At 38.3% G+C, this 15,846-nt stretch overlaps 1 protein-coding gene across 1 annotated transcript in view; it reads right to left on the bottom strand.

Annotated features, from left to right (window-relative positions):
• DNM3 (dynamin 3) overlaps positions 1–15,846 on the bottom strand; it is a 636,190-nt gene that overhangs the window by 33,219 nt on the left and 587,125 nt on the right. Inside the window, exon 19 of the mRNA XM_052654294.1 lies at positions 6,087–6,251. Within this exon, the coding sequence (XP_052510254.1) occupies positions 6,087–6,251 (165 nt within the window). The remainder of the gene's footprint in view (positions 1–6,086; positions 6,252–15,846) is intronic.

The following is a 15,846-nucleotide window of genomic DNA, read 5'->3' as shown; positions in this document are numbered from 1 at the left end:
TATTGTTCTTGGACAAAAAACTTAACATTTTTGAGTTTCAGATTCCTGATCTGCAAAATCAGGTTAAGGGTAGGAGCTGCCTCAAGAGTTGGTATAAGAAAAAGAAAAAAAAAGAGTTGGTGCAAGGATTCAGTGAAACAGTGAATATATATTGCCTAGCATGATGCCAGGGCTTCCCTGGTGGCCCAGATGGTAAAGAATCCGCTTGCAATGAGGGAGACCTTGTTTTGATCCCTTGGTCAGGAAGATCCCCTGGAGAAGGGAATGGCTACCCACTCAAGTATTCTTGCCTGGAGAATTCCATGGACAGAGGAGCCTGGTAGGCTTGATGCCTAGCATTTAGGCAGTGTTCCATCAACAAAAGCTATTTTTTTTTTATAGTATAAGGTCTAAATTGGGATTACGTATGTAGAGGTAGGCAGCTAGGGCAATAGTGCTGGCATCAAGTGACACAGTTCATGAAGAGTGAAGTTAACATTTATTTTGCACGTAAGAAAATTTAAAACTCTTCTCCTCCTGCTAGCCTCACTTTGTAATGCTACAACTGGAACAAAGGTAGGGGGGACTTTGGGGAGTTTCCAGACACTTCAGGGACTTTCTGAGCAGTTTATATGTCAATGGTACAAATATTTAAATCAAGGATTCTGCACAATTGGAGGCCAAGTGGATCCCTTTTAAATGATAGCATTGAGAAAATACCTTACAGAACATGACCTAAACTAATTATACTTGCATGTGAGATTTGAAAGAATCTTTACGCCTTTAATTATAACACCATATAACCTATACATCTTTGTGAGGTTCACCAAAAAATTCTCACGCACAAAGCCTCATTCCAGTTCAAACTCCACAGGCTAGATAAACAGGCATTACTGCGCCATGTCGTTCTGCTCAGTGTAAAGGAATGTGAGGTCATTAAAAACGTTCCACATGTTTTCCTCTCTTTCTGACTTTAACCCTTCTCTAGCAACCTGCAGTATTTTTGAATCCTTAACTTTCTTCTTTGTCTTTATTACTAAAACCATTTAAAGCCTTCACAAATAGAAGAGATATTTATAGAATTTTCATACAATTCAGTTACTTAGAAGACTATTTCCTTAAAACCTTTTCGTTTCGAGATGGGAGGGGCCACAGAATGGCACAGTGATAAGTTTCATTCACATGAATACACCTATAAAAACTTAATTAAGAAGTTTAATTGTGTTCAGCTTTAGAGACGCGCTTGGTTAGAATTTATAGATTCTTTGGGATCTCACAATTCTCTCATTTCTACTTAAGACTGCTTTCCGTTTCCCAGGGATTTCATTTTGGTAAGGACCAACCAAGTTTTCCTTTGAAAAGGAATATCCTTTGACTCACAAAGGTTGAGCAAAGAAGATGGGCAGAAAAAAGTACATACTGTATGATTCCAAAGTTCAAGTATAGGCAGAACTAATCTATGATGTAAAGCAGGAGAGTTACCCTTGGTGGTGAGTGATGGTTGTGGGTGGAGAGGAGCAAAAGTGGGGCTTGTGAGGCTTCTGGGTCTTAGTTGGGATCTGTTTCTTGAGCAGGATACAGAATTCTTGACTGGTGGAAATAAATTAGTGCTCTGGTATTTAAGTTGTTCTTTCCCTTCAAATAATGAACATTTAAAATAAGACTCTACTTCATACACACTAAAGTTACAATAAGTTGTGAAACTAGGGCACATGTTACTAATTTTCTACCAAAGGGCCAATGGGCAAGGAGAGTGAAAGTAGACCTTTAGGGATCCAGGGGTAAAGGCTCCAAGTGTGAAATGCGTCTAGGTTTCATATTTGGTTCTTAAAATGTTTCATAAAACTTTACATTCTATTTCGTATTAGCTGGGTTTGTTTGACTACGAGGAGCAACGTTTTAAATTACTTACTAGTTAAGATTCAAAACATTGTTTCTCGTATTCAAACAAACCCTAATCAAATTTTCAAGTAAAATGAACCCTCTGGGAAGACAGCCTATGTATATGCTATGGGGATCAGAGCCCACCCCCCTAGTTTGATAAGACTGACTTAGAATGTTCTGAACCTTGTTGCATGCACTCTCTGGTGGTGGACTGGAGAGAATATCAGACCATGAATGAGAAGACGTGGAGGTGGATTTTAGTCATGATTCTGCCACCGCCAGCTGTGTGATCTTGGGCAAGTCACTTAGCCTCTTGGGGCCTCAACTTCTTCATTGGAAACTGAACCAAATCTTGAGTACCCAACAGGTGGCTGTCCTATGGGTTCAAACACAGACTTATGTGCCACCTTGCCACTGACACTTTTCAAATAAAGCTGGATTCACTTTCTTGATTCTCTGATCGAGAACTTCTGGTAGTGTGAGCTAGAAGAAGAGGCCAGCAAGATGTGCCTGCTATGCGGTGTCATATGTGTGTTTTCTTTAAAGTCTCAAACAAAACTCAGTCGCTTTGCCTGTAGCCTGTCCAGAAAAACTGCCTGTCATAAACTTGCTATTTCTTTGTGCCGCTGTTACCTGGTATGTTTAAGCAATGAAACAGCTGCTGCATTTCAATAGACAAAGGCTTACAGTATGTCTGAGGCGAGGCATTTATTGCTGGCTTTAAACTTCTTAAACAATTCCATATGGAGACTTGAGTGGCAGAACACTTAATGTAAACTTTCAAAGGAAACTGCCCACCAAATTCTGAACTTTATGAAAGTTGGCTGAAACATATTCGTTTTCAGAAGGCAGAGTAGCCATTCCCATTTCAGAGAGGAAAGGCCACAGCCTGGCTTTCAATAGTGATAGTTAACAAACAGAGGACCCGGTTTTAGGCATTTATCGGTTCTGCAGGAACAACTAGCTTTTTCACCCACAACCATTTATAGAAAAGCAGGGTTAAGTAGATGGAATTCAGAATGAGGAGTCAAACTATTTATTTTTCTTGTTACGATTCTATGATTAATTCTCTCACTTGAAGATCTCTTCACTTTAAGTTTTTAAAAAAAACCAACACATACGTATGACACAGTGCTGGGTGTTCAGTGTGTTTATGTTTCTTGTACTCAAAAGGATGCTTTTGGAATGAACAAAAAGGGGTCAGACGTTCTACACCATAAGACGTCATGAGAATATATTTTTTAAAAAAGGGATGTGTGTTTTTACATATACATAATTATACATATAAATTTATATTATACACACACACATATATAAAACTATATACTTTCATTTTTGTTCTTCAGTCATTAAGTCATGTCCAACTCTTTGCAACCCCATGGACTCATTGGGCTCTCCTGGCAAAAATATTGGAGTGGGTTGCCATTTCCTTCTCCAGGGGATCTTCCCAGACCAGGGATTGAACCTGCATTTCCTGCACTGGCATATGGATTCTTTACCACTGAGCCACCAGGGAAGCTCTATATACTTTTACATATATGGTAAAAATGTGGATAAAATAATATCCAAAGGAAAGCAATCATCCTAGATGTATAAAACTATTTTCTGGTAGATATGAAAAGTTATATTCAAACAAAGAGAGCCATAATGTCATAAGAATCCAGCGTTACATAATGTTTTCACTTTCTCCACATTCCTATCAATCTCTGCTGCAAGGTTTGACCTTGGAGATCAAGTCTTTATTGAAGTCTTCTTTCTCAGGACTCTTCTGTGAGGTCTCCTTGAGGACAATCAGCAGAGCTTCACTTCCATGGATAATACCCTTAGGTCGGGGTTTTGCCATCTCATAAAGCAAGTGAGTGGTGAGGGGTAAGGGCAATTATCCTCGTGTTTCTTTGTGTGTGTGTGTTTCTTGAGAAGGTGAAAGTAGGATAGATCTGCAATCAGTTTTTTTTTCCCCCTTTTGACTAATTTATGTCAAGCCACTGCTCACAGCTATAGACAGGAAGTGCTATTTCCTGTGCTGATGATTTAATATAGTGCAGAGCAGAGCAGCGTTTGAACTGATGGCAGCACTAATGACTCTCGGTAAAACAGTGAAAAGATAAATGATTCTTAATCAGGAAAATGTTTAAATAAGCAAGTGCCTGGATTCCACAGCAAAACAACCTGAACTCATTTAAGTGAAGTTAAGAGGGTAATTTGAAAAATACACAGACTATTTGTTTAGTACTTTATATTTTTCAAAATGGCATAGAGTCACATATATTATGTTCTCTGACAATTCTGGGGGGCAGCTCAGGGTTCCTAGTGTAGTTTTAGAAGTGACTGACTTCAGCCTAGAGGGGCCAAATGATTTGCTTCAGGTCACACAGCAGGCCATTGACTAAGCTTAAGTATATAATTTATAGTTTCCAATATATTTCCAATACATTGCTTGCCTGCTGCTGATACTTCAAAGCATTCTACTCACCTTGTTTGAATAAATGAAATGTGTATGAAAATAAAGTGAGTTAAAAACAGGATTGCTCATGTGACTGGGGTCTTCAAGTCAAGGAGCTCATACATCATGAATAACAAACTGTCAAACTTAGAATTTTGAAAGGAATCTTAACATATGGATAATGGTTATTTCAATTCTTTAGTAGGCAGCCATATTAGTTCCTTACAACTATACTTTTCATTATATTAATACTTCCATATATACCATCTTGGGGAACAAATAACTAAGCCAGATACCTTTTTATGATTCATATTTCATATATGGAGGAAATAGAAAGACACAAAGGATTGTCTCAGGTTAAATCTAGACAGTGTATTAAAAAGCAGAGATATCACTTTCCAACAAAGGTCCGTATAGTCAAAGCTATGGTTTTTCCAGTAGTCATGTACTGATGTGAGAGCTGGACAGTAAAGAAGGGTGAGTACTGAAGAATTGATGCTTTCGAACTGTGGTGCTGGAGAAGACTCTTGAGAGTTCCTTGGATAGCAAGGAGATCAAACCAGTCAATCCTAAAGGATATCAACCCTAAATATTCATTGGAAGGACTGATGCTGAAGCTGAAGCTCCAATACTTTGGCTGTTTGGATACGGACAGCCGAGTCATTGAAAAAGACTCTGATGATGGGAAAGACTGAGGGCAGAAAGAGAAGGGGGCAACAGAGGTTGAGACGTTGGATGGGATCATCGATTCAATAGACATGAGTAAGCAAACTCAGGGAGACAGTGAAGGACAGGGAAGCCTGGTGTGCTGTAGTCCATGGGGTCACAAAGAGTAGGACATGACTGAAAGACTGAACAACAACAGAGTTTGTAACAGAACCAAGTATAGAATCCAGGTTTCTCCTGAATTCTAGGGTGGGGCTCTTTTGTGCTTTACCATCTAATTTTTGTTACAAGCAAATGCTAATAATATATTATTTAAATAAATATGTGTCCTTAGAAGATAACAAGGAATAAAATTGGTGTTGCATTTTTCAAGAATCAGAAAACCCTGCTATAAAACACCCCACTATAGCCTATCTTATCTAAAAGATAAGTTCTCAAATAAATTGCAGTATTATTTATAGTTTAGCAAAGTAGCTACCAAAAGAGCCAAACCAGACCATGTAATTTAAGTATCATTTCCTGACTGCTATAAAAATAACCATGAAAAGGAAAAGATTCTATGAAATATAGATCAATTACTTTGAGATCCTTGGTTCTATCATCTTACCTTAGAAAAGAAAAAGAAACTCCTTTTGTATCCATGGGGATAGGGCAAAAAGCCCTTTTCTAGGTTAAAATAGTATTCTATAATTTTTAGACGGTGAGAAGAACTGTATTACCATATTCTGTATGAATATGTAGAAAAGAATAGATATCTTTTGCCTTTAATTTCAAAGTCTAGAAGCCAGGGTATCTGGTTTTATTCCTGGCTTTGCAACTAATTTATTCCTTGACTATAGTATTTTTGCTCTGCTTTATCATGAGCAAATTCACACCCTTCTAGAGGAGACAGCTAATAGGAAATACCAGTATACTGTAGCTAGAAGTTTTATGTTTTCTTTCCTAAGTTCCCTTCCACTCAGTCAATTACCACTTGTAATGGAAAATGATAAGCCTGGGTAATAGGTGTTTTGACCATCCAGAAAACATCACAAAGAAGCTGAAGAGAGTGTGAGCAATTTCCACGCTAGTATGGAATTAGAAGTTAAAAATGAGACAGCTGATAAACACTTACATTATTGATCATAAGGTGCATTATTGTTTTTGGGATTAGGTCTCGGATACATTTGTTGATAATAGACATATAAGAGTCTACAAGGTTGCGAATGGTCTCCACTTGTCTCTCCAACTGTGGGTCCATAGAAAAGTTTTCTGCTTGGCCATTCTCATCATTTTCAGTCTAACAGAAAAGAAAGAAAAACAAGGATTATTTCACATTGATTCAGAAGAAAAAAAATACCAGACATTATCATATGATTGACTTCTGTTTACTGAATTTGAAGTTGTACTACCAGATGGTAACATCTTTATCTTATCAAACAGCCATTTATTCTGAAAAGAGATCAGAACCATGCAGTTATTATTCTACCTTTAGCCTGCCACAATCAAGGGAAAGCAAAATACTGGGATTCTGAATGAATGTTTAGACAGACAATCAGATAAACAGTGCACCTAACAACATACCTCTAGAGAACAATGTAATCTTAAGCCATTTGCAAGTTGGCCAAAGAACTGAATCCAAATATCTGATGCAGATGTAAACCTCTGGGAGGGGTCTCCAGGGACTCTATAGATTAGAAATAACCTTGATGTTGTTCTGGAACTCCTAGGTCTGCTCTGGAATGGATCAACACTTGGATCAGTCCAGATTTAAAACTAAGTCTCCTAGGCCTGGCCTGGAGCCAAAATAAGAGATATAAGGGATAATGCATTTTTCCATGCACTTGCTGGAATTTGTTCTATAAATCCATGCTTCTGTCATCACTACTAAAGGCTGGCTCCACTGTGAAAAACTTAGCGTTTTAACTTCTAACTTGTTATTCTTTGAATAAAACAGAATACATCCAAACACAAAGCATTTATTTGTGCAACATGAGAGAAGCATCTGTTTCCTATACTCTGCAACTTGAGTTAATTAATTTTGGCTTATCCACCAGAGGCTGGGCTGGGCATCTTCATTATTAAGGGCTGACCTGTTGGCTTGGCATTGAAATCAATTTAGAATAAATGGTCTCCATTTCAAGTCAGGTTGAACCATCTAAGCCCCAGAACATGATACAAATATTGTTAGTGGTCTGGCTGCTTTCTAGCATTTGGAAAGATTTAATTACTAATGCAAAAACAAGGGGGGGATATAATTTATTGCTTCCAATGTGGACATGAAGTAAGTTTCTTTGGAAATGTACCTACTTCGATCTGCCAGGTTTTTAATCATCCAATCAGTTCTCGGCAAAGCACTGTGCTGAATTGCTTAAATGGATCTATAAATAAGTGTTAACTTTGGATCAATACGTATGTGTGAAAGGCATATTTGTAGGCCACAAGATCAACAATAACAGAGATAGAAATTAGTTCTAAACATTTATATAGGCTTCTGTTGCTTTTCTAACACCTTAAAAATATTAAAATAATATGTGCTCACTCTAAAACACAACAGTTACTTTCCAAACCTAAGAGCCGAATCGCATACTTCATGATGACAACTGGAGGACATTTCTGAGGCATCTTACTGCTGCTGCAGCAAGAGAGGGGATTAGAAGTCTCAATAATGACAGTTGTTTCCCTATCCCTATACCATTTCTTTTTAAATGCTCTTTGGTCACTGAAAGAAGTAAATCAGGTAGTTCCTTACTTTTATTATTAATTTGTAATATAAGCACAATAGGATTTGGGATAAGTAGGTAAAAAGCTAGGGTGATAAAGTGGTAAAGTGATAGAGGGAAGGTCAGCAAAGGCAGTGAAAAAAACTTCTTCCCAGGGGATTAAAAACTACTGCAGATTGTGTGCCACACTAAGCTTAAATTCCAAGAATCAGTGGTAACTGCAATGTTGTCTTAACGGTATCATATTTGAAAGTAAAATTTTAGGTTTAAACTCAGGCTTTATCAGGTACGGTTGTGTGGCCACACCTCACTTATTTAATGTAACTGAGACTCAGCTTCCCCATCTTTAAAATGGGGATACACAAGTTTTCCAGAAAACTTGTGTAAGTTAAATGAGATAATGCATATGAAGTAACCTAGCCAAGGGCCTTGTGGGTTCTCAATAATGTTAGTTTCTTTCTTTCCTTTCTGAATATTCATAGAATGAGTTAGAGAGCTGCTTGGTTCTCAACACACGTTATGAAAATTTAAGTTGAAAAATTTGAGCACAAGACATTTTCAATTCAAGTAATATAAAAATAGCAAACTAGTATTTTTAAATCGCCGTATTTTCTACAAGCTAGTCTCTCCCTGGAATCCCCTCCTCCCATCTGTGAAGACCTTTTATCTTTTAAAAGTCAGCTTCACCATCACTTCTTCTAGACAAACTCCCAATGGCCCTTAGACCCACCATCACTCCCTGCACAGTACTTCATCTGTGTCTTGTACTACCATCTATGATTTATATCCAGCCTAGTTATGCTTCTCCCACTATTAGACTGCAAGGTCTTGTTTAATTCTCCCTTCTCAGCAGCTAGCACAAAGCAGAGAAAGAGAAGAAGCAGGAGGAATTGACACTAAAAAGGCTTTGCTTAAATCAAGGAAGCTGCCTCAGTACATTTCAAGATCTCTAACATCAAAATTGGAGATGAGAGAAATCCCAAGTTGATGAATTAGGATCCACTACGCAAAGAGTCGGACATGACTGAGCGACTGAGATGAACTGAACTGAACTACTTAATCATAGTGAAAGTGAAAGTGAAAGTAGTAGTCGCTGAGTTGCCTCAGACTCTTTGCGACCCCATGGACTGTAGCCCACCAGGCTCCTCTGCTCATGGGATTCTCTAGGCAAGAATACTGGATTAGGTTGTCATTCCCTTCTCCAGGGGACCTTCCTGACCCAAGGATCAAACCCAGGTCTCCTGCATTGCAGACAGATTCTTTACCATCTGAGTCACCAGGGAAGCCCTGATTATAGTGAGGATGATACAATGACGATGAAATCATGAATATATCAAGTGAAAATACATGACCTACAGCTTTGCGAGGAAAACGTCTTTTACATAAAGCAGTATATATCTCCATAATAGATAAAGTGCATTTTAGTTCGTCTCTCTGACCTGAAACATATTGGGATTTTGCTGTCGTATTTAACAAAAGGGAATGATGCCATTTTAGCATCAACATACTTTCTCTGCCAGGAACATTTTTGAGCACTTACTGTGTTCTAGGTACTGTGCTAAACACTTTACATAGAAGATCCACACCACAACCTTAGGAGGTGGGTACCTCTGTTATCGTCAGCTTAAGAGAATGCTGAGGCTCTGAGAGCTGAGGCGTTCAATAAATAAAAGGTGAATATAATGTGAGGGGCTATGATGGTAGCTCAGCTGATAAAGAATCTGCCTGCAATGCAGGAGACCCCGGTTCAATTCCTGGTTCAGGAAGATCCCTGGAGAAGGGGTAGGCTACCCACTCCAGTATTCTTGGGCTTCCCTGGTGGCTCAGTCAGTAAAGAATCTGGCTGCAATGTGGGAGACCTGGGTTCGATCCTTGGATACAATGGGAAGCCAATTTCTATTTTTTCTTGGGTATAAAAAAAAAATACTATTATGAAAAGGGGAAAACCCATAATTTGTCAAATCAGTTTCACAGATAAAATAATAAATGTAAAAAGATTTTCTAGGAAAAGATGACATTTAAATACTTACAGTTGTAAAAATAAAAAATATGAATGAGCCAAAGGAGAAAACTGGAATAAACAGTATTTATTAAAAGAACCTCTAGGAAAATGAAACACCAGGAAAATTATACCACCATTTCTATTTTCATATAGAAACACTAAATTTCCCCACTTTACCCTATACTTAACTTTTAGCCTTGCTTTAATTTTTGCATATCAAAATATGCAAGACATTGATTTCTACTTTTTGAAACCAGATGCAAGTAATAAGCAAAAAATTGGATTGAATAGAGAACACTGAACAGTTCAATTCTCAACATTAAAAAAGAGAAAAGACATTTCAGAATAACCAGTAAAATAATTAGAAATTCTCTTTAGGTTTTGGAAATCCTAGTAGATGTGTAGTTACATGCAAATCTTAACTACTCTGATAAGACCATGGGCATGATGGGGAGTCACAGAATTCAAGTTATGATTTTAGAAAGAAAGGAGTAATTGTCCCTTCTAATATGTCTAAGATGAATGGGGGAAATGTACATATGTAGAATTTTTTCTTTTAACCAAGTAACTGCAGAGAGCAAATGCTCCCTTAAGCAAATTCTCTATGATTCTCTTTTCTCTATGAATACTGTGTATGACTGTGTATTTTTTCTTTGTTTAAATTATAGGATTGCGATAGGATTCTTTGCAGTCTAAGCACTGAAGTGACAGCTGTTTATCATTATCCTCATCAAGGGAATGTAAAATAAAAATAGTAATTTGTCTCTGATCTTTGAGGCAAAAAAAGAATGGTCTGCAAACATTTAACCTTTTATGTGTAGGTTCATTGATGCTGTTTACAAAATGTGAATAATATTGTGAAAATCAGCTTTCCTTTGAAAAATAACAATGGACAGGCCTTCCTATTGTCATTTTTTTTCTAAATAGCTTTTGAGAAATCTAATGCAATGTAAATAATCAAAAATAACAACTTAGAATTGCTTGTAAAAATTAATATTATTTACACAGTATTCAAGAAACAGGCTGCTTTATAAAATTTTAATTTAAAAGCTTTTTCCTAAAGACTTGAGTGGAGAAGGGAATGGCAATCCACTCCAGTGTTCTTGCCTGGAGAATTCCATAGACAGAGAAACCCGGCGGGCTACAGTTCATGGAGTCGGATACAACTGAGCTGCTGCTGCTAAGTCACTTCAGTCGTGTCCGACTCTGTGCAGTCCCATAGACAGCAGCCCACCAGGCTCCGCTGTCCCTGGGATTCTCCAGGCAAGAACACTGGAGTGGGTTACTAACACACAAAGACCTGAAACTTCAACAGGTCAAAGAATGAAGGAACCAGATCAGAAATAATTCCTGCCATACCTCAAAGCATCCACTAAAGAAAAACTCTGGGCTTGACCAGGATGTCTATTTTTCATGTTGTGTCTTTGTCTCCTTCCTTTCCTTAAAGCTCTTACTTATTTCATAGGCTTTTTTGAGGATCTTGAAACCATATGAATAAGGCTGGTGACTGCACTCTTTGGGGGCTTCCCAGGTGGCACTAGTGGTAAAGAACTCACCTGCCAATGCAGGAGATATAAGAGATGGGGGTTCAATCCCTGGGTTGGAAAGATCCCCTGGAGGAGGGCATAGCAACCCACTCCAGTATTCTTGCCTGGAGAATCTCCATGACAGAGAAGCCTGATGGGCTACAATCCATAGAGCCTCAAAGAGTCAGACATGAGTCGATTTAGCACATATGCACAGGACTGCACTCTTTAAAAGTGAAATAACAGAAATACAAAGGGTCCTGTCAGGAATATGCACATAAACATACTACAGAGCTCAAGGGGGCTTTGCTATGTCTCTTCTCACCAGCGGAGAACTTGGGGAGATAACCTCCAGATTTACACAATTGATTTTTTCACATAACCAGTATCTTATTATTGTTATACAGTTCTCTACTACTGTAAACAAAGGGTGTGTGTGTGTGTTAGTTGCTCAGTCATGTCTGACTCTTTGTGACCCCATGGACTGTAGCTCACCAGGCTCCTCTGTCCATGGGATTCTCCAGGCAAAATACTGGAGTGGGTTGCCATTTCCTTCTCAAACAAAGGGTAAAAAATATAATTTAACTTTTCTTAGTAAAACAGGTCATCATTATGAAAATATGTTGCCATGGTAATGCTGCTTTGAATCTTCCAGCTCCACATTATGGAGACTGTTTCAGTAAAAACCTTTCCCCATTCCCATTCACTTCTAATTTGCAGAGGCCAGAAAGGCAGGCAATCAAACTTATAAAAAAGACTGTGGGAGAATCATGCTCCAGGAAGCCTTTGAGGGTAATCGAGGCTGTGGTCTGGTACTTTGGGACAGGTATTTCACTAAAGTCAATACAAATGTTTACGTAGTATCTAATGTGGACTGTGAGAGACATAAATGAACCCTAAAACCACACACCTTGCTTGTAGAAGGGCAACACGGTGTCAGATGAATTAGTGAGTCAAAGGTGAGCTCAAGCACGGTGGGCTTCTGGGGAGTCTTTACTGATGGCAACATTCGAGATGGATCTTCAGAGTTGGGTAAAATTTCAAAGACAGGCTGAGAGAATATGCTCATTACTTTTCCCTAGTACTTAGCACAGGGCCCTACATATAACAGGAGCTTCGTAAATATTGTGGAATAAATGATGGAAAAAACTAACCAACCCAGGCCATTTCCTGAGGGACTGGATTTCTGTTTCTGAAGGAACCTGAGAGACTGAGCTCCAGATAACTGGGGTATTGTTATACAGCATGATCTCTTCAGTTCAGTTCAGTCGCTCAGTCGTGTCCGACTCTTTGCGATCTCTTAGATTCCTACAAGTGAGTTCAGCCTCTTATTTGCCCGGAAAGGGTAAACAGCTATCTGCATTAAGAATTGTATTTCAATTGATATAAAGATTTTAACAGTCTAAAGATGTCTACAGATGTGAGCAGTATTTGTAGTCAGGACATTGGGAAGCAAAGGGGCATTTATTTGCACCTCCAATCTGTAAGAAATAGCCCTATTACAGGAGAAAACACTGAGCCTCACCTGATCCAGGGTATACAGGGGATAACCACTATGTTAGCAGGCAGGACCCAACTTTTTCTGATTCTGTTATTTTCCTTCCTTGACTCTTCTCCGTTACCTACTGTTACTTTTTTCGTCTCTCTATAGCTTTGTATCTCTTCATCTTATATAACATCATGATAAACATTATAAAACTATGTAAGATTAATGTGAAATTAAACAGACATTGAAAAAAACCTTTAGGATTTTAAAGATAATTATTTGATTAACAACAACAAACCTATCTTAATTCTGATGTAGCTATATACCTTTTTTTTTTTTTAACTCTCATTTAGCCCAACAGCTGCCTAACAGTATATTTCTGTCTGGTGCCCCATATGTCTGAAAGTGAAAGTGAAAGTCGCTCAGTCCTGTCTGACTCATGGGGTCATGGATTGTATAGTCCATGGAATTCTCCAGGCCAGAATACTGGAGTGGGTAGCCTTTCCCTTCTCCAGGGGATCTTCCCAACCCAGGGATTGAACCCAGGTCTCCCATATTGCAGGTATCAGGATTCTTTACTAGCTGAGCCACCAGGGAAGCCCAAGAATACTGAAGTGAGTGCAAGTGAAAGTGAAAGTCGCTCAGTCATGTGTGACTCTTTGCGATCCCATGGACTATATAGTCCATGGAACTCTCCAGGCCAGAACACTGGAGTGGGTAGCCATTCCCTTGTCCAGAGGATCTTCCCAACCCAGGAATCTAACCTGGGTCTCCTGCATTGCAGGCAGATTCTTTACTAGCTGAGCTACCAGGGAAGCCCATGAGGATTCTTAGAGAAATCTAAAAATTTACAAGCTCTGCGTTGAGGTCCTCCTAGAAGTTATAATAATTCCAATCTAGGTTTTAATCTAAAGGCCTATATTACTTTATATAACAGATAAGTTTATAAATATGAAAAATACAGATATATAAAATATATTACATATGTAAATACATCAAATATTACTAAACAGTATTACTAAGAATTCTCTCTACAATTGGTAATATTTAGTTTTGGAAAATTTCAGTCTTCATATACCGAGTTTACTTGCCATGAATAGCAACATTTCATCCAAACAATAAATAGTCTAAATGGAACAATTTAAAAGGTTTCTTCAAAAATAACCACTCCCCTCACCATCGTTTTTGGTTTTAGATAATATTAGTAATTTCAAAAGGGACAAAGTTATTTTCAATATTAACTATTAGGACTAACTGACTAACAATATTAACTGTTTAAAATTTAACTTTGTCATAAATAAAACCCTCTTACTAAAAGAACTGAAATGACAATCAACTGATACAAATTTCCTTTTTGATTAAAAAGTAATTACATATCTTTGGAATAGCAGAATAAGAATTAGAATATTTCCAAAGAGAAAAACCACCAGAACACAGGAACAGATAAAATGAAGGTAAACATAAAAACCAGTCTGTGATGATTAATTTTGTTTGACAACTTGGCTGGACCATGGACTAGAATACCCAGATATTTGATATAAACATTCTGAATATTTCTGTGAGAATGTTTTTGGATGAGATTAACATCTAAATTGGTGGACTTTCAGTAAAGGAGACTGTCCTCTGTGATATGGGTGGGCCTTATCTAATCAGTTGAAGGCCTGAATAGGACAAAAAGACTGGCCTTCCTCAGCAGAGAATTCTCCAGCAGACTCTCTTTAGACTTCATCTGCAACACTGGTTCTTGTTGCTTCTACAACAGACTGCCTTCAGACTTGAACTGGATCACTGACTCTTCTGGGTCTCCAGCCTGCCAATCCACTCTGTAGATTTTAGACTTGCCAGCCTTGTTAATCATGTGAGCCAATGCCTTATTAAAAATCTCAGAGATAGACAGATACAGATATATAGAGAGAGACATATAGATATGTATAAAACATGCACATCCTATTGGTTCTGTTTTTCTGGAGAATGCTAATACACAGTCTCACTATAGATTATCAAACAGTATGTGATTCAGTGTTACATTGCTTAGTGGAGTTAATAGGTGCTGTAGGAATTCAGAGAAGCAGAAGATCAAGGAGGCTGTGATGGGAAATTACAATGGTCCCACTCTAACGATTTAACTGTACTTCACAGCATTCTCTAAGTGAGAAGGAGATGAGTTAAAAAATAATCCATCTTCATGGAAACAACCTAGATGTTCATCAGCAGATGAATGGATAAGAAAGCTGTGGTACATATACACAATGGAGTATTACTCAGCCATTAAGAAGAATACATTTGAATCAGTTCTAATGAGGTGGATGAAACTGGAGACTATTATACAGAGTGAAGTAAGCCAGAAAGAAAAACACCAATACAGTATACTAATGCATATATATGGAATTTAGAAAGATGGTAATGATAACCCTGTATGCAAGACAGCAAAAGAGACACAGATGTATAGAACAGTCTTTTGGACTCTGTGGGAGAGGGCGAGGGTGGGATGATTTGGGAGAATGGCATTGAAACATGTGAATATCATATATGAAACGAATCACCAGTCCAGGTTCAATGCAGGATACAGGATGCTTGGGGCTGGTGCACTGGGATGCCCCAGAGGGATGGTACGGGGAGGGAGGAGGGAGGGGGGTTCAGGATGGGGAACATGTGTATACCTGTGGGGGATTCATGTTGATGTATGGCAAAATCAATATAATATTGTAAAGTAATTAGCCTCCAATTAAAATAAATAAATTTAAATTTAAAAAATAAAATGGAATCTAAAAGTTAAAAAAAAAATAATCCATCTTCATCCTCTCTATTGTATCACAAGGTCGTGCCATACCTCCTCTGTTGATAGACCAAATATAAATGTGGGAAGCCTCCTCTCCCCCACTCTCAGTTCTGGTGGTTAGATGGGACTGCATGGATCGGGCCAAGTACGCCCTCACCAATCTACCTATCTGGCTTGGCCTCTGTGATGACAGGTGGCAATGTGACCAAGGAAAGCCAATCACTGCACATCTGTCAGAACTGCTAGAAGGAGAAGCTCCCTCTCAGTTAGGATGAGAACTTCTTAAGATGTAAGCTTGAGGGCTAGCCTGCGTCAGAGTGAAGACAGCTCAAACCTGCCAGCAAATGAAGTCAACACGGAGAACTGTATAGCTGAAACA

The sequence above is a fragment of the Budorcas taxicolor genome, chromosome 16 (genome assembly GCF_023091745.1).
Source record: "Budorcas taxicolor isolate Tak-1 chromosome 16, Takin1.1, whole genome shotgun sequence".
Lineage (NCBI taxonomy): Eukaryota > Metazoa > Chordata > Mammalia > Artiodactyla > Bovidae > Budorcas > Budorcas taxicolor.
This window is presented reverse-complemented; position numbering and strand designations above follow the sequence as displayed.